Source organism: Mirounga angustirostris, unplaced genomic scaffold (assembly GCF_029215605.1).
Source record: "Mirounga angustirostris isolate CCGP_5_RB_7025 unplaced genomic scaffold, mMirAng1.0.hap1 SCAF_2, whole genome shotgun sequence".
In the NCBI taxonomy this organism is placed as follows: domain Eukaryota; kingdom Metazoa; phylum Chordata; class Mammalia; order Carnivora; family Phocidae; genus Mirounga; species Mirounga angustirostris.
Genome location: NW_026991710.1, coordinates 86,879,877 through 86,900,165, shown reverse-complemented (window position 1 = coordinate 86,900,165; position 20,289 = coordinate 86,879,877). Strand labels below are relative to the sequence as shown.

Genomic DNA, 20,289 nt, shown 5'->3' with positions numbered 1-20,289 from the left:
CCAAGCTACAGCTGTACCCGCCACTCTTCCCATGAGATCCCAGCCACAGCAAAGGGCGGCCGAGGCCCAAATTAGTCTTCCTAAGATATTGCCATTAACGTGACACATTCATCCAAAAATCCTGCAATACTTACCCATTTGTTATATCCTCAAGCTTCTTCATCTTTCAGAGCCCTCATGATCTGTTTCCTACCCACCTATTCAATACTGTTTCCCTCTAATTCCCAGGGTGGATGCTCAGCTCAGTAAGACTAGTCTGTTCGTTGTCTTTTTCATACCTATTGAATATAAGTTCTATAAGAACATCTATCTTTGTTTTGTTCATTAATGTATCCCACTCACAATGTGTGGTGCCTAGTAAGTGCTCAATAATTATTTATGGAACATTTCCTTGTTCATTCACACTTCAGAACTCTTAAGAGTTATCCACTTATGCACCACTCTTCTTTCTCTTTTCTACTTATCTAAACCCTACTGATTTCTCCTAACCAAGTCCTACTTGCTCCACCTATATTTTGCTAACTATTTCTGCCCATATTACATTTCTACCTTTGTCTGAATTCCCATACTATGTACCTGTGATTCCATACATGGAATCCTGTAGTTAGGAGCCCAAACTCCAGAGCCAGACTGACCCAATTTGAATCCTATCTCTGTTATTTATGATTATATATTATATAAGTTATTTTACCTCTCTGTGCCCCAGTTTCCTCATCTATAAAGTGAGCAAAATAATAAAACCTATCTCATAGGATTGTTGCATGACTTAAATGAGTTCATGTATATCAAATGTTTATCACAGTGACTAGCACAGAGTAAGCATTATATAAATGTTTTCTGTCATTGTATAGTTTTACCGCTTCATTTATGTTAGTCTTGACTTTACAACCAGATTGCAGGTTCTTTGAGGTAGAAAGGATATTTTATCTCTCTCAAGATGGCAAGCACAGACTAGTTAAATATCTGTTAATTGATGATTCATTCAAAATTAGACTATAACAAGACTACTGTGAAATTCAAGCTGCTTCATTGGGATTCAATACAACAACTTATTTTATATAAAGATCTACAGTCTACCAAACATTTTTTGTACCTGTTATGCCAATTGCTCCTTACAGAAAATTTGTAAGGTAAATAAGGCAAGTGTCATTATTCTCACTGTACAGCCTAGGAACTAAAGGTCAGAGATGGTGTCTACCACCCCTTCTCTCAGCACTGCCATGTCTCCCTTCTTCCTGCTCAGAGAGGCCAGATTAATGTCTTCTGTGTAAGCAGATATTCTTCTACAACAGAATGTCAGCCACCCCTTCTTGCAGGTATGCCCAAATCTCCGCAAATCATTGTCATTGGCACTTACCCTCATTTGCCTTGTGAGGGGCAGTTTGAGTGTCCAGAAATACCCACTCCTCTACCCTGTGGGATGCAAAGGGAGGTACATCTGATCCTGAACACTGTGCTTTCCACAAAGTTGACACCCCCCCCCCAACTAAATCTCCTTATATAGACTGGGAGGAAAGGTGTTGCTGGGGTGATAGTTTGAATTAGTAAAGTACTTCTGTTCCTTTTCAGTTAGCCCTAGGGGAGGTGGTGTTGGCCTTCGTTGATGGCTTCTGTTATCTGATAGCATATCAACATATCTCTTTGTTTCAACATAGGGACAACATCACTCTTCATTCTTTTATACATTCATGTAATTATTTATCAAACATCTTAGCACCTTTGCTGGGCAGGGCCCTATTATTTTTGCTATGGGAAATAGAAAGAAATACAAGAAATTCAAGCTATTTAGGTACCTGGCTCTGTGTTGTCATCAGCCTGTTTACATTGATCCAGTCTCTCTCCTAGAAATATTATGTCACTTGAAAAAATCTTTGAGTAGGTATTTGCTTTTACAAGTTGTCCTCAAGAAAAAGTATATTTTTACTGTGTTGAAATATACATTATTAAATACATGGTTAGCCTGTGATGTTCCTTGCTTCATAAATATGCTTACTTTTGCCCTTCATACTTTATGATTCATATTTCCACCTTTCTTTTAGAAGAGTATTTTAGTATGCCAGTTACTATTCCAATTCTAATTATTCAGTGAGATTTATTAGTCTTTTTAAAAAAATTGTTTTTGCTCAACATTCAGATTGATCTCTCTCTATAGATGAACACAATGTATGTCACTTTCTGTGCTGTCTTATTTTAAGTTCTTGAATTATAAATTAGATATTTAATAAACAATACTTTGTTCTCAAAACTTCCAAGAAACTATCAAATCTATCAGGTATCTTCTGAAAGCAGCACTACTGGCCTCATTTATTACCCAGTGCTATAAATAGCTTTTGGAATCCTTAATTTCCAAGTGACTTTAGAGAGTAAGTTTTACAAACACTGTGTCCTAAATAATACATCCTTGCTCTAGTGATTGACATGGCATCCTATTCTTTCAGCAAATACTTGTGTATTTGAGTCTGCTTCTGTTACCCCATTATGTCCTGTTAATTTTTTAGTCTATTCTGGTGCAGTACCATACTGTTAATATTATACAGTTTTAATATATAACAATGTATTATCTTTCAATATTTTCTTGACATTCACACTTATTTGGTCTGTCAAATGAATTTTACAATTTACATTTCAAAATTGAAAAAAAGATCCTTTTTAAGAGTCTGATAAAATTGTTTTATATTAATACATTGCTCTAAAGAAAAATGAAGTTCTTATAATAGTGACTATTTCTTTCTAGATAACATCTTATATCTCTGTTTTTTCAAATGCCCATCATGAAACTGTTTTATTTTCTTTAAATGTGATCTACTTACTTCTAAATGTTTTATTTTGGAGAGATGTTTTGATACTGCGAATGAAAGCTTTTGCTCATTGTATTTTCTGACTGGCTTCTGCTGCCATAGAAAAACTAATGATTTTGTGGTATGGGTGTTGTAACTAAAGCCTTACCAAATTCTTACCAATTTTATTATATTTTCCTTTAATTATTCCAGATTTCTAAGAATACTATTATATCACCTAAAAATAAAAATAATTTATTTCTTCTTTTCCAATATTTATACCCCTTATTTATTTTTCTTATTGTCTCAGAAGCAACTTCTATTAACAATAACAAATAATAATGCTGATAGCTATATTTTTGCATTTTCATTTTATATTATTTATTTATTTACTTATTTATTTTTTGCATTTTCATTTTAATAAGTCTACCTCTGTGGTTCATTATTAAGTAGAATGTCAAATATTTGAAATAAAGAACATCTTTCATCATCTAACTTTTCTGATACATGTTTACCATTAGTTTTTCTTTTTCTAAAATTGAGAACAAATGCTGAGTTTTATCACATATGGCTTTATGTCAATTGTAGTGATGTTACATACTTTGTGTCCTTTGTCTAATGAAAGGTGATGAATTATTTTAAAAATTGTCCTAATATTGAGCCACCCTTCCTGTAACATGCCCCTACTTGGTTTTAGTATGTCATTCTTTCAAACTGGTACTGCATTCAGTTTTCTAGTTTTGAGATTTAAAAAAAAAAAAATCTTTAGTCATAAAAAGTATTATGTATGTGTGTGTTTAGTGCTGTCTTTGTCAGGTTTAAGTATTAGGTTAAGGTAGCTTAACAAAAATGCCCTGGGGCACTTCACTGTTTTCTTTGCCTTGGAATGGTTGTTATATCATATAGATTCCCTTTTAAAATGAGATAGAATTATTTGGGGGGAAAATGTGTTTGGCACCTTTTCCCCACTTTATAGATAAAGGACTTGGACAGAGAAGTTAAATATCACACCCAAAGACACCTACTAATAAGTGGGGTGGCCAAGATTTGAATCCAGGTAATCTAACTCCGAGGTCTATGGTCTCCTGCCTATAGACAGGGTTTAATTCATAAAGGGCTTTACATGCTATACTAAGGAATTCTGAGTTCATTCTATCAATGTCTGGAAGCCATTGAGGTTTTTTTAATTATAAAAGTGACATGATCAGATTTTTATTTTTAACTCAAATGGTATTTGGAAGATGAATTAGAAGGAATGACTAGGTGACAGGGAAGTAGAGAAAAGGGTGATAGAGAGAGAGGCAAACAGCTTCTAGAGTCCATGTAAGAAATGATGAATCCTTGAGACAGGGCAATGAATCAGGGAACATATTCAAGAGGTATTTTGGTGGAACTTGGGGATATGTTAGATTGGAATGAGGAATAAGGAAGAACAAAGTATCTGTGCTTATTTCCATATTTCTATCTTTGGTAACCAGGTTAAAGTTAGTGCCAGAATCCATGACAGGAAATATGGAAGGAGTGTTCTAGATACCAGCCCTGTATTCTCACACTAAAAATGCCTTTATAGTTATTTAAGAGCCCTTACATATAAAACATAAGTGTATACAGTTATACCCTTATGGTTGCTGGTTACATACTCAACATAAGGGTATACAGACATACGCTCATTAAAGTCTACCATTTCAGATTCTCAGGTATCACGACCAAGTCATTAATGTACTTTATGTACATTATACTTTACTGTACTTTATGTACTTTATGATACTTTAATGTACATAGCAAAATGCCTGTCTTGTTACCAGGTTTAGATTTTTCCTTGCTTAGTTAGGATTATAACTAATATATCCAGATAGTCATTTCAGAGAGCTCATTCTACTGAAGGATGATTTCTTTTTCAGTGACACTGCTAAGTAAATTCTGATTCCATCTGCATTCAAAAGTGATCATGGTCTCTCTGTGTCCTGGTCATTGATAGTGCAGGGAGAGGAGTTGCTGAAAGCACTTCCCAGTGTTTGGAGGGTCCATTCCTGTGCCTTCCAAACTCTGGAGCTTTCCCACACTTCCTCCTCTCCACCACCTTTTAGGTGTTGTCTTATTGCATGCTCTCTTTGCCTGGCTCAGTGTGGTTTCTATGAGGCTTTAAAAAGGGAGAACAAGAGTGGGTCCTGCCTCAGTGCATGTCTGAGTTGGTTGTGGAACACAACTGTGGTCTTCTGACACTGATCTGTTAATTTCAGCAGCCCTATGTCCTTTTCTGCCCCAGCATTTGAGGTGATTACAGGCTGCTTATGTTCTGGTCTGCAGGCGAAGGAAAAGTTACAAGGTTTTCTTTATGTTCAGAGGTTCAAAATGGGACAGCCTTGGGTGACTGAGCACAAGGTAGATGGAGGGAGGCAGGCTTTCAGTGCATTCACCTCCTAAGACCAAGATTTTCCCACTGTTTTCCTCTTGGTGAATATAACAGTTTCTTGGGCATGTAAGCAGTGCCAAGTGCTTTTTGTCCCCTGCAGGAGTATCTCATGACTGCTGTTCCATGTATGTGAGAGGTAACCTCAGGAAGAACCTGGATCAGGAGGTCCCAGGTGGGTCTGCATGTGCAGAGGTTCAGTGAGAGGTATCATCTTATTAGCCAGGCATTAGGCCATGGGGCCCCAAGGTCAGTCTTAGATCCAGAGGCTATTGAAGTAAGTCCCAAGGCCATGAGTCAGTGACCCTTGGGTTTGCTGATGTTTCTCCCCAAGATTCTCTTGGTGGTATTTGTGAACACCAGAGGGGCAGAGAATGGAGAAGGAATCCCCACATGAAGCATCCCCAGAGTGCCTCCTGCTCTCCACTCAGAGCATCATGGATCAACTCTTCACATAGGAGATCAGAGGGAAGGCACTGAGGCTGGGGCCGGGGTCCACTTCAGCTGGCTGACAACAGTATCCTGAGAGGCGATGGACAGGGAAGGCCAGCCCCGTGTCCCTCTGCTATGCCTGGAATGACTTTAATGACCAAGATTTTTTCTCTTGAATTGCAGCTTCTCATCACTTTCCTCTCTGCCCACCCATTCAGTAAAACTTAAAGACTTGGAAACAAAACAAAACAACAAAAACTCTGACTCTAGGTTGGCTATAAAATATGAATTTTTTTAAAAGGAGTAGCTCCCAGACAAATAGGCTTATGATATTTGGATGTCTAGGCTTAATATGCATTGTATATATAGGTTCTTGGGCAGAAATGATAAACTAATAGATATTTCCAGAGTTGTTCTATAGTTATTTTAAATTCTTGTCCACTGTTGGGGCGCCTAAGTGGCTCAGTTAGTTAGCGTCTGCCTTCAGCTCAGGTCAAGATCCTGGGGTCTTGGGATCAAGCCCTGGGTCTGGCTTCCTGCTCAGCAGGGAGCCTGCTTCTCCCTCTCTTCCCCACTTGTGCTCTCTCTCGCTATCTCTGTCTCTCTCTCAAATAAATAAATAAAATCTTTAAATAAATAAATAATAGGGGTGCCTGGGTGGCTCAGTCGTTAAGTGTCTGCCTTCGGCTCAGGTCATGATCCCAGAGTCCTGGGATCAAGCCCCGCATCGGGCTCCCTCCTCCGCGGGAAGCTTGCTTCTCCCTCTCACACTCCCCCTGCTTGTGTTCCCTCTCTCGCTGTGTTTCTCTCTGTCAAATAAATAAATAAAATCTTTAAAAAAAATAATAATAATAATAATAATAAAATTCCCGTCCACTGTCCATAAACAAAGCCCCATGAGTTTGAAACCCAGTCACACAGGAAAATGCCAATGTCAATTGTACTAAGTGAAACAAAAGTTGTACAGAGGAAGTTTTATTTTTGTACCTCTAAGTGGAAATTACACAATGAATAGTAAAATTGCATATAAAATTGTGTTAATAAAGAGAAACTAGATTCTGTAATTTTTAGTATCATAATTATTTTCTTCATAAAGCAAAGTAATATAATTTGTCCTAAGTCTAGCTTACTAATCTCTTAAAATTAATTCACAGAGGAATTTGCATGTGTCATGTTCTTCATTTATATACACTCACAAAAGTTCAGAAAGTTATGAATTTGTCAGTGATTCCTCTCTTCTTCTACTCTTACCATTTCATGTAACAATTGCTCTTTCCTTTGAGAAACTCCTTATATATGATACATTTGATTGGAACCAATGCCAAGGTCAGATCTTTCTTAAATCAGTTCTTCATAGAGAATACTCTGGTCAAATTCTCTGTCAAATTCTCTTCTTCATCAGCCAGGGCACATCTTTCATTCAGACGAAACCTCTGTTTGAAATGCCGCATTCATCACTAAATGACTAAAAGCAGAACTAGGATAATCAAAAGTTCTTTATTTTATCTTCATAAATGTATAACTTAATGTGAAGGCTGGGAAAAATACTTATTGAGATTGCAATCTAACAAAAAAGGAGATGGAAGCATTGATTGTATGGCCAGCTGATTTTAAAGTTCTTTTATCTTTCTGAAGCATTTTTAAATTCAGAATATTTAAGTAGATTTAATTCTTTGCATTAAAAAATTAAAACTTCTAATGTGTATATTTTATTAAGAGCCATAAACCCACAAAGCTTAGCAATTTCCATTTCTATTTAAAAGTTAATGAAGTGGGAGAAAATGTGCTTCACCACTAAAGAATTTACGGCATAGTCAGAGAAACCCAAGGGATGAGAGCTGACATTGAAACTACAACCGAAAACAAATTTTTTTCAAAATAAGTCTGTCTGAATTGATGGTTACGGGGGGGGGGGGGGGAAGCACAGGATGGGTTAGCTAGGTGATGGGGATTAAGGAGTGCACTTGTAGTGATGAGCACTGGGTGTGGTATGGAAGTGCTGAAGCACTATGTTCTACACCTGAAACTAATATTACACTGTATGTTAACTAACTGGAAGTTAAATAAAAGCTCTTTTAAAAAGTCTGATAAATGATCCATATGCTTTATTCTCTCCTGCCTAGAAATTCTAAATTGGAAATTCTAAATGTGGTATCCCACAACAGAATTGTGAAAACAGAGAAAACGAGTAAATGAGATAATAGACTCAGTTTTGAAAACTTAAGCATATAAATACATTTTTTCTTTTGAATCCCTGTTTTCAATCAAGTGAATTTTGAAAGTTCTTAAATTCTCAAGTTATGTTAAATAAGTTTTCAAGAGTGACTACTAGTGCTCCATAAATTTAGGCTGAATTGAGTTGAATTGCATTGCGTTGCCTTTTATGGGGGGAAGAAATTCCCTCTCCCTACTAAATAACATGGAGAACAGTTGTAAATAGCCCTTAATCTGAATCAATCTTACACCATGTAATAGTCACATAGACCAAAGTACTGGCTTGATTGTCTGGAGTCTGATTTTACCTCCTTCACAATTAAGATACATTGTCATTTTTGTTTACTATCTAAGAAAGTGTTATGTTGCTCTGCATTCGTCTCTGAAAATCTAATTTCTGTTCAACTATCCATATGTGACATAAATTATGTTATAAAAGTCTAATGTGTATATTAGAACCAGGTTCTTTAATTAGTATGTATACTGAGTTACAATGCAACTACTTATATTACCAGAGTTTTAATTAATGTGATTCACAACAATAGTAATTATACTTGAAGAAAAGTGTACTTAAAGGAGCTGTCTTTAAAGATACACAGTGCTCTCATAAGGAAAAATCTACCTCATCTCTTTCTATAAAATTTGAGCCAGGAGCTTGTAGTGAACCAAAAGAAGAATGCTTTCCTCTGTGAGTAAGTAAACCTCAACAGTAAAGAATACCGTTACACAGTAGACCACTAAAGTGAGATTCAGTTTCCTGTTCTCCTATATGCTCTAATGATTGATATCAAGAGCCTATAGATATTCTATATTGGCTATAGTTTGTCTCTCTGTATTATTCTCAATATTTGTGTTGTTTGTATATTTTTTTTCAGTCAAGAGAATCTATCCCATTAAATGACCTAAAGTCAGAAGTATCACCCCGGATTTCAGCAGAGGACCTGATTGACTTGTGTGAACTCACAGTGACAGGCCATTTCAAAACACCCACCAAGAAGACAAAGTCCAGTAAACCAAAACTCCTGGTAGTTGACATCCGGAATAGTGAAGAGTATCCTTTACACATGTGGTTTTAAAGGATGCTAGTGCCTTACTCATACTGTTTCCTTTCCATTTTAAGGGTGTGTGGCAAAAACAATGAACATATCTGGGATTCCTCTGAATTCAAGTAGCTAAATAACTCTCAAACTAGATGCCAGAATAGACTTGCATAATATAACATTGCATGACCTTAAAATGGTTTCCAGATAACACCAGATATTGGGACATTTTCTTGGTTTTTGTGTTTCTCTAGTGTATATTGCTGTTCTTGGGGGTATTTGAATCCTTCTTGCTATAGATAAAATTTTGGCAAAGATGAAGACTATTTAACTGGCCTATTTCGTAGCCTAGAAAGAGAGATTGACAGATCTCAACTTTGAACTTATATTTATTACAATTTTCAAAATATTGTCTTTAGAGAATATATTAAAGTATTTTTTACTGACATTTTACTATTAAATATACCGTAACTTCTTGGGATTTTGCTTGGCATTAAAGTATGAACAGTTACAAAATAGTAGCAGTTTAATCTTTCTGCTTATATCTTCATCTGTCAGATTCTCATGAAGCATGCCTCGATTCTCCATACTCTAGAATATAGGTAAAATGATTTTCAAAATTTTTTTAACAGGATAACTCCCTTTAAAATAAATTCTTTCTTAGAAATTCATTTCATAAAGTATAAATGAAGAAATTTTAAGTGATTTTCTTCATAAGTTAATATTTATATCATTTACTAACTATAAATGAGAGTTCTATGAAAATGAGGGTTAATAGATTAGTGGTTTCTTATATGCTAAAATTGGCATATGAGTTTTCATGTGCATATTTACAATCACAATTTTTGAAATGAAATCTTAAAATGAAATTTAAGCTGTACATTTACTGAACTCCTGAAGCAATCCATAGAATCTTAGATTATTAAGAATACAATTTGGGAGCCTGCTATTCCAAATGATACATTTTTGTGAAAATTTACTACTTTTTATTTTCCCTCACTTGTGAAAGACTGCTGAGTTTGGAGAGAGCCTAAATGTTTATGTCCCTCGTTGTTAGGTCTTCGGGGATACTGGAAGTTCCTTAGCAGAGTAGATCAGTGGATTCCCAAAAGCAGCATTAAATTCCACTTGACAGGTCCAGGAACTCCTGCTGTAAAAGTTCTTATCTGTTATTTCAAGGGTTTAAAATACATTTAATTTTTTAACCTTATAGCTTGTTTCTTTTGGTTGAACCTTTAGTCATAGTCTCTCATAAAACCATCAAAAAGTGTAGCATTATAGTGCCCTTTTAATTTTATTTTTTTAAAGATTTATTTATTTATTTGAGAGAGAGAGAGAGAGGAGGGAGGGGCAGAGGGAAAGAGTCTGCAAGCAGACTCCCTACTGAGAGTGGAGCCTGAGGCAGGGCTCCATCTCAGGACCCATGAGATCACAACCTGAGCCAAAACCAAGAGTCAGATGCTCGACCAACTGAGCCACCCAGGCTCCCCACCCTATTTTAATTTTAAAGACTACTTCTAAAATAATTAAAATACCTTATATGCACATCACTCACTTCCTTTCAAATAATTTAAATAACTACTTAAAATTGTAAAATACACACAATATGAGAGTGACATTCAGTCCAAAGTTTTTCAAACCTCATAGTCTGATTTTTAAATTACTACTCTCCTTTGTTTTCTTCAGGATAAATATAACTAGAACAGCGGAAAGCAGAGCAGCTAGCCTGATCATTGTTCTCTGATGAGTATGGATAAGTTGCCTAACATAGGAATGCCTTTGTGTCATCTGACAATACGTGGCTCATAGTTGCAACTAGGGAGAGACCTGGGCTGGTTGTTTTCGTCTTTACAATCACGGGCTGAACGAAGAGAATCAGTAGTGCTTTGTGCCATTTTGGGGGGAGTGGTCCCAAGGGAATGAAGAAAGAAAAATAAAGTCACCCACCTTTTATAACCCTCCCAAAGGACCCAACTTGTGAAATTTTCTAAATCTCCTTTTGAAAGCCTACTTTAAAACCAAAGTGTTCTTAAGTTGTGTTATTTATCCTTACAACATTCTTAAGTTTTGTTGTTGTTGTTGTTTTCAGTATCCTCTTATTTTATCACATACCTGCTTTGTCTCACCTCTAAACACCAAATGTTGGCACCTGTGTCTCAATCACACTGCTTTGAGAAGAACCACAAGCTAAACTATCCAAGAGTGATTGGATGTCATTAGGTCTCTTTTAGTATCAAGAACACAGTGAAGAATGAAGAGCTGTGGGTTCTAAGAACCCTTTTCAATGAGGTATCTAAACTACCTACCTATGGCCTTCCAAGGCTGAAAAACCTTTTATAATCTCTAATGATGCATACCATTTGATTACACTATGAGGCAATAAGTAATATTTCTTTCTGTTAATCTTAAATTCTATTCTCAAGGAATTAAAGGCAAGGGAAAAGTGTGTTTCATGGTAATGAAGAGATTCATAAATTTAGTGCTTCAAATTAATATATTAGAATGTGGTGTTTGATTTTTTTAGATGTCATCATTAATAGCAACCAATAAATATTACTGTCTTTAGTGCTGTGGATAATTTTTTTAAGAAAAAGGTATAAAATATAGTTCTTATTCACTAGGTTGCTTTTAGTATAAAGAATATAAAACATGAAAATATTTTGTGTGGGAAATAAAGAGTAAAGACAATGATGTATTAAGTGCCAAATGAGTGGTACAAAGAATGTATCAGCAAAGAAGTAATCTCTGGATAACAGAAGGAGGTAAGTATAGGGTTCATATCTTTCTAATCTTTATAACCCCAGCACCAGTTTTGGCTCCTAGCAAGTACCCAGAAAATATTTATATAAGGAAAACAGAAGGGTGGAGGACACAGTGCCCCAGTCTCCTACCATTACCTTTCAAAGTTATAAAGAGTTGGCAATATACAAGCCCTTGTACATTCTATAAGTGCCCAGTGACTTCTGAGGCCTTTCTTCCTTTAAACCCAGAAGCAAGACAGTACTTACAAGTCAGTAGAATCAGAATTTAGAGCTAGAAGCATTCATTCGGTTAGCTTGGTATATTCTAGTCAATAGTGTACCAGAGTTTGAGGATTTGTTGGTGAACAAAATGACAAATTTCCTGCACTCATGAAAACTGTATTTCAATTGGAAAGATAGATAAATATATCTATCATAAGATCTTAAATAGCAAAAAATGCTATATATAAAAATAAAGCAGGGAAAAAGAGAATTATAGAGTTCTATAAAGTATTCAAGGAAAGCCTCTCAAAAAAGATAGTATTTCAGCAGAGCTAAATGATGTAAAGAGGCAGGCTACAAATGATAGGAGGAGGAACATTCTAGGCAGAAGAAAGAACAAGGGCAGTGACCCTGGTGTATGAACATGCTTGGCTATTTTGGACCAGGAAAGACACCAGAAATGTAAGAGATTAAGTCAAAGGAGATAAAATCACTGAAGCCAAGAGAAAGTATAGGATGGTCAGAAGTCTCTGCAATGTGGTTTTAGAGTTAGTAACATGCCCTCAATTCCTTGGATACCTATAATTACTAATTCCTAAAAATCTATAATCCTCAATAATCTATAGCTATGATTAAGCTCTCCCAGTGTACCAAGCATGATGCTAGTTGTATGATGTAGATTCTGCTAATATCTCTATTTTACTGATAAAGAAACTGAGGCTTAAAAAGGCTAAGCAACTTGCCCAAGGCCATACAACTGGCAATTGGTAGAGCCAAACTCATGTACCTGAGCTTTATGCTCCTAAATTTTATGCAGGTGACTATTTGGTCTCTGCATAGGGTTGTTAAGCATAAACAACACAGAAACAAATGAGTGAATATAAATCAATGACTGAATGAGACATGTATTGATTCCAAACTATGTGTTCAAATACTACACACATTCCTTCAAATCTTACACACAAACTGAGCTATTACTTTCAGTGCCTTATATAGGGGGGCCTAATCCCTAATAAACAAATCTGCCCATATTTGTCTTTATATAGACGCAGTCACATATTCAAGGAAAACAATTTTTTTTTTTTTTTTGCCAATTGAACTCTTTTTTTAATGAATCAGTCAACTATTCAATAATTTATCAACCATCATATGACAGTTAATTTTATGTGCCAACTTGGCTAGGGATGGTGTCCACATATTTGTTCAAACATTTTTCTAGATGTTTCTTCTTTTTTTTTAATACTGTACCTTTTATTCCCATGATGTATTCATTCCATAATTGGAAGCCTGTATTTCTCTTGTATATTCTTGCCTCCTTTGTCATAGATAAACTGACCATATAAGTGGGGGTTTATTTCTGGGCTCTCTGTTTTGCTCCATTGATCTATGTGTCTATGTGCCAGTGCCACACTGTTTTGATTACTACAACTTTGTGGTGTATCTTAAAATCTGAGATTGTGATACCTCCAGCTTTGTTCTTCTTTTCAGGGTTGCTTTGGCTATTCAGGTTCTTTTGTGGTCCCATACAAATTTTAGTATTATTTGTTCTAGTTTTGTGAAATATGCTATTGGTATTTTGATAGGGATTGCATTGAATCTTTAAATTGTGTTGGGTAGTATGGACATTTCAACAATATTAATCCTTCCAATCCATGAGCATGGAATGTCTTTCCATTTGTTTGCATCATCTTCAGTTTCTTTCGTCAATGTTTTATAATCTTCAAAAAGTACCTCTTTAAGCTTATTCCTAGGGTTTTTTGGGGGGGGGGTTGGTGCAATTATAAATGAAGTTGTTTTCTTAATTTCTCTTTCTCCTATTTTGTTATTTGTATATAGAAATGCTACTTATTTCTCAGTATTAATTTTATGTCCTACAACTTTACTGAATTCATTTAGTATTTCTAGTAAGTGTTTGGTGGAGTCTTTAGGATTTTCTATGTATAGTATTACATCATCCGCAAATAGTGACCATTTAACTTCTTTACCAATATGGATGCCTCTTATTTCTTTTTCTTATCTAATTGCTGTGGCTAAGACTTCAGTACTATGTTTAATAAAAGTGGTGAGAGTGGACATCCTTGTCTTGTTCCTGATCTTAGAGGAAAAGCTCTTAGTTTTTCACCATTGAGTATGATGTTAGCTGTGGGTTTTTCATAAATGGTCTTTGTTATATTGAGGTATGTTCCCTCCAAACCCACTTGGTTGAGAGTTTTTAATCATGAATTGCTGTTGAATTTTGTCAAATTCTTTTTCTGCATCTGTTGAGATGATCATATGATTTTTATCCTTCGTTTTGTTGATGTAGTGTATCATGTTGATTGATTTGTGAGTATTAAATGACCCTTGCATTCCCAGAATAAATCCCACTTGAGAAAACTGAACTATTTTAAATATTGGAAAGCAAAGTTAGAACACTTTGAGGGAAGCATGTTAGAAAGGCTTTTTTCTACTAAATAATTTAATCTCTTAAAAATATTCTTCTATTGGGGGGCCTAGGTGGCTCAATCAGTTAAGCATCTGACTCTTGATTTCAGCTCAGGTCATGATCTCACAGGTTGTGAGATCAAGCTCCCCAGAGAGCTCCATGCTCATCAGGAAGTCTGCTGGAGAGTCTCTCCCTCTGCCCTAACCCCCACTCGTGTGCTTTTTCTCTTGCTCTCTCCCTCTCCCTCTCTTGCTCTCTAAAATAAATCTTTAAAAAAATATTCTTCTATTAACTTTTCCCCAAAATTATTACTAGATTCTGGTGTTTTAAAACTTAACAAATGAAAGCCTATTGAATTCCTTATAATATTTTTTTAAGGGAATTATTTTTATAGAGTAGTTTTTAATTCCGACTAAGGTAAATCTTTGCAATTAAACTCTGGGATTTATGTGACTTTATCTCTCTGTTGAATAAATTAATAAATATTTAATACTAGTATACTTTTAAAATAACTTTCTCTTGCCAACAAAATGTAGTCCTATACAGTAGAGAGAAAAACAAAAAACATCAAAAAAACTCTAACACCTTTTCCTTCTCCCAAGGAAAGTAAGTTATTTTTGAAGGTCATTTATAATATTTTTCAAATTGCTTATAGTCTCTGTATATAGTTTTTATCTTCTATTTTGCTTTTATAATAAGATCGTTTAGACAGGAAATTTTCGCTAACAATTCTTATATCTTCATATAGGTGAAATTTTTTTCGTAATTTGTTCTTTCAGGAGATTAAGAATCTAAAATTAAGTTTTATCTCATTTTGTTTACCTATGTAAAATAATTGAAATGATTGTTTGTGAAAGGGGGGGGCAGTTATCCTTCAGCAAATTAAGTTACTGTCTACCAATGAATTTAAGAGCTAGCCTTATCACCCCCTAGAACCCTCCTATGTGTATAAGGGAGGAAAAGTATCTTTTTCCTCTACCCTTCTAAGTTCTTGGCTGGGCCTCTGTAAGAGAAGACAAATTAACAAGAGAAAGGCATACAAATTTATTTAATGTAAGGTTTACATGACATGGGAGCCTTCATAAGAAAATGAAGATCTGAAGAAGTGGTTAAACCTGAGAGTTTTTATTCTAGGCTTGATGAAGAGTGGACAGTGGCAAGAACCTATGATAGGGAAAAGTGGGTATGAGTTAAGTTTAGTTAAGCTAAAGGAAACTTAACAAGGCCTGTTTGTTCAGATTCCTTTTAGTGTCCCTCTGTCTTAGAGATAAAGATATCCCCATCCTCTTAGTATAGGGAAGGCATCCCTCAGTTGAGAGTTTTATGTCTTGATTCAGGGAAAGGTCAGAAAGTCTTTTCTGCACATGCCATTTCTCAAATTCCTTCAGCTTAAAATATTCAGTATACCAAGATGCCATATTTTGGGATAGTATACCCTCAGCCCCATTACCTGAAATTCTGCTAAAACTTTAGTCATTTAGCTTATAAGTATTCCCAGTTAAAATATAAATATCCTGCAAGAGGTAATATTTTAATCTATTGTCAATTTTTGTGATAGTAGGTAAGGAGAAGCATATCAACAATCTGAGGGAACTAACCCTAACTTCAATGGGGCCCAGTAATACAAGTAAGGAATACAGAAAAGGAAAGCTGGAGAACATGAAGACAGACTTTACCCACTTGACAATTAAGACATAATCCCAACTTTCAAATAAGGAGGAAATCTAGAGATAATCTAATCTAAATTCTTAATATTAGAGCTGAACAGTTTATGTCAGAGAAGCTAAACAGCTAAGTTTCTGTTGAAATCACATTTTATTTTTATAAGAAAGAAACATGAAATGTTAATCTAGGCAAAGGTTTAGGTCAGTTATTTTGTTCTAATATATAACAGGGATTTCAGAGCAAACAATAACTGCATAATTTTTTGACAAAAGAGATTTTAACGAAATTAGCATTTATAGAGATAAAGGTTACTCACAATACTTAAAAGTTAATTCACAAAAAAACTACAGCAATTCCAAAATGGTATGCAGCTAATATAACACAGCTTTCAAAAATAGAAAACAAAAATGGACCAAATAAAAAGTGAATTCTAAAAGCTACCATTAGAGTGGAACATTTTTTATACACCACTCTCTGGAACAGACTAGAGGAACATTCAATAACCACAAAGTCTTGAGCAAAACAGTTGATGAGCTGGACCCAGTGACACAGAACACTGATAGCTTTAAACATTCTTTTCAAGCTTGCATAAAACACCTCTGAAAATTGACTACATACAGGGCCAAAAAGCATATCCAAACATTTCAAAAAATTAATACAATTCTATAAAGACAATGAAGCTTGGTTACAATCAATAACAAAAACATTAAAAATACAACATATGGTAGAAATATATAAACACATTTGAAACAATCAATGTCAAACTACACACTGTAGTGCAAATTAAATATTTATTATTGAAAATTAACAAAATTACTAATTATCCAAACTTTGTTAGAGATTCAGCTCTAGCAGTACAGAGAGAGCCAAAGCTTCAAATGCTTACATAATAGAAGAAAGTCTGAAAAATGGGTTATGCATTTTTAAAAAGATTTATGTATTTCAGAGAGAGAGAGCATGAGCAAGAGGGGCACAGGGAGAGAGAGAGAGAATCTCAAACTGACTCCATGCTAACCGCAGAGCCCGATGCAGGGCTCAATCTCACCACCCTGAGATCATGACCTGAGCAGAAACCAAGAATCCCAAGCTGAACCAACTGTGCCACCCAGGCGCCCCTGGGCTATGCATTTGATTTGAGGTCGGAAAAGAATAATAAACACAGGGGCACCTGGGTGGCTCAGTAGGTCAAGCCTCTGACTCTTGAGCTCAGCCTAGGTATTGATCTCAGGATAGGAGAATTCAAACCCCGCCTTGGGTTCCATGTGGGTGTGGAGCCTTGAGGACTACCTCTCTCTACTGTCCTCACTCTTTTTGTTCCAACCATGAGATCAGACTGGGTATAGAGAGTTAATAACCCATTGTGCTCAGGTTCTTATAGTTCCCCAGTACTGCATCTTTATATAAGTTTCTCTAAGAGGAGTCCAGAAAGTCCTCTCCTCCAAGGTGAAGTCCACAGCCACAACACCGAAAGTCACAATCCAAATAATCCAAATAATCACACATGTGCTGGCTTGAATCAAGGAACATCTTCAATGTTCACAGGACAGCCAGGAGCACCAGGGTCTTGAGAACCGCCGGGCTCAGGGCCGGCAACCTGCCTTGCTCAGCGGAAATTCGCTTCCTCCTGTCCTTTAACGCCCTCCTTGCGTCCGGGCCTTCTTTGCACGTGGCCTCACCAGACTCAGGTTCAGCCGCATGACGACCATTGAGAGTTGCCCCGTGAGGCGCTGAGCAACCCCAATAATTGCATATTTTAAAGAGGCAATAAAAGTGTTTCTCATATAGTGGCATAAATTTCATAAGTAATGTTAGTAACTTCAAAGATAATACACAAGCCGAACTGTTGTTTTCTTTAATAGTTCTAAATAGAGTTTCAAATTTCTAGAGTTCATATTAAGAGTGGTCTTAGTCATGTAAATGTGGGACCAACTGATATTATCTGTAAACAGAAATACTTTGAAGGAGGGGCGCCTGGGTGGCTCAGTTGGTTAAGCGACTGCTTTCGGCTCAGGTCATGATCCTGGAGTCCCGGGATCGAGTCCCGCATCGGGCTCCCTGCTCAGCGGGGAGCCTGCTTCTCTCTCTGACCCTCCCCCCTCTCATGTGCTCTCTCTCTCATTCTCTCTCTCAAATAAATAAATAAATAAAATCTTTAAAAAAAAAAAAGAAGTACTTTGAAGGAATATTATTCTCATATCCTTGTTTTTTCAGCTTTATTTGTAAAGCACTTACTTTTTTTAATATCAGAAGCTATAGGAAAGACAACCTCAGGCTTAATTTTTTTAATTTGAAAAACACATAAACTCAGTTGTTTTTATTATTATACCACATTATTCATCCTTAGTCAATGCTAGTATTGCTCTTGTGTCTGTGTCCTGAAGAATTAGTTTCTAAAAATTTCTTCAAAATAATTTAGAGATACTTGTGTTCAGAGCAGAATAGATATTAAGGAGGTTTAGTAAGATTTTTTTCATCCCATTTGGGTCTAGGTTCAAGCTACCTGAATTAAAATTTGTAGCTAGTTGTATTCCCATATCTAAATAGACCTTGCATAATATGGGACTATATGGTAGCCACTGCTGGAATGTCTCCACTGTCTGGATTAATAGTGAGTTGTGTAAGGTACATTAACTGTTGAAGAGCTCCCATTTGTTCTGAGACCCATCCATAGCCCCAGTTCCTGGATTAATAGTGAGTTGTGTAAGGTACATTAACTGTTGAAGAGCTCCCATTTGTTCTGAGACCCATCCATAGCCCCAGTTCCTGGATTAATAGTGAGTTGTGTAAGGTACATTAACTGTTGAAGGCTCCCATTTGTTCTGAGACCCATCCATAGCCCCAGTTCCCCAGTAGTCTCATCCAGTCAGCCAGTCAATCCTGATTGATGACCTATTTTGCCAGGCAATGGGGAAACAGTTAAGTCAGAATGCTTGCTGACTAGGAGTTCACAGTCTTATGGCTAAGAGAGACACATTAAATAGATAATTACAATACAGTGTGAAATGGTCTATGTTTGAGGCACACCCAGAAGGCCATGGGAATATAAGGATGGTCACCCAAACTAGGTGATACCTGAGATGGGTCTTGAAAGAGAAATAGAAGTTACCCCAGGAATGAAGAGGAAAAGGATATTTTAGACTGGGAAAAAAAAAAAAAAACCATACTGTATGAGTGCACAGAGAGGATGAGAAGGACACATTCAGGAAATTACAAGTGCTCTGGATATGCATGGGTAGAATACATGAGGGTAGAAAATGACACTACAGTAGGCAAAGGCAGCTTCATGGAGAATGTAACATGCTAAGAAATTTGGGTTTTATTCCAAAGACTATGAGAAAGTATTAAAGAATTCTAATCAGATAAGTAGCATGCTCGCATTTGTATTTTGTAGGGATTTATGCAGTGTGGAAGAAGATAAGAGCAGAGGTAATGGTGCAGGCAAGGCCAGAAGGATGGAATCACCCAGAGATTTGATGTGCATAAATATTTCTCCATATTTGCAATCACAAAGGGTGGGATCTTTAGCTTTGCCCTAAAATAAATCAGTTTTAGTGAACTCTTTGGATCAAAACCCATGCTGGAGGAAAATCCAGAGAAATGCGTTTTATTGATGTTCCTTTCTGTTTTCTCTTACTATGTATTAAAAAAGATAATTCTGTATCATGGCAATTGCAAGTATTGATAGATGGTGGTGCCACTAGCTAGGAATGCCAGGAGATTTGATGCTGACACAAGTTATTCTAGGTTTGACATAGTTCTGAAATTCATTTACTCAGCAAATATATAACATATATTCTAAGCACTGTATTAAAGCATTATAAGAGTTCCATAGATGAGATAAATACAGATCCTATAAATTGTTTAAAGTCTTAATGGAAGTCCAGTACATTAGTATTAGTATGTTTTATACAAGATCAAATTGCTATCATGAGAGATGTACAGATACTGTAGGAAGGAAAATTTTCATGGAGGAAACACCTGAAGGATGGATAAGGTTTGAACACTCAAAAAAATGGAGAAAAGGCTTTTAAGTAGAGAAAGCTGCAGAAGCTAGGCAGGACATATACTGGAAACAGTATGTGATTTGGTTTGGTTGGAAGTGAAGTAGTTAGTTCTTATTCATGAGGGCTCAACTGAGAAATTTGGGCTTTGTCCTATAGGCAGCCATGAAAGTTTTCTCAACAAGGTTGTGATAATCAGAACTTTCTTTTTAAAATTTTAATCTAACAATATTGTGAATATAATGGATTTCCAAGAGAAAGGATAAGAATTGAAGAAAACAAAAAGCTATGACAATAGTCTGCACTCAAGGGAATAAGTGTCTGAAATAGGCAAGTGGTTATGGGAATAGAGATAGGAGGAT

At 35.9% G+C, this 20,289-nt stretch overlaps 1 protein-coding gene and 1 non-coding gene across 5 annotated transcripts in view; both read left to right on the top strand.

Moving 5' to 3' along the window:
* Nucleotides 1-20,289, top strand: part of TBCK (TBC1 domain containing kinase) — a 227,915-nt gene that overhangs the window by 179,095 nt on the left and 28,531 nt on the right. For all 4 annotated transcript variants that reach the window (XM_064584933.1, XM_064584936.1, XM_064584934.1 and 1 more), the window contains one exon: nucleotides 8,709-8,884. In XM_064584933.1, the coding sequence (XP_064441003.1) occupies nucleotides 8,709-8,884 (176 nt within the window). The remainder of the gene's footprint in view (nucleotides 1-8,708; nucleotides 8,885-20,289) is intronic.
* Nucleotides 4,706-4,839, top strand: LOC123849149 (small nucleolar RNA SNORA71). The gene has a single exon (XR_006791975.1). It is a non-coding gene; the product is annotated as a small nucleolar RNA SNORA71 (small nucleolar RNA).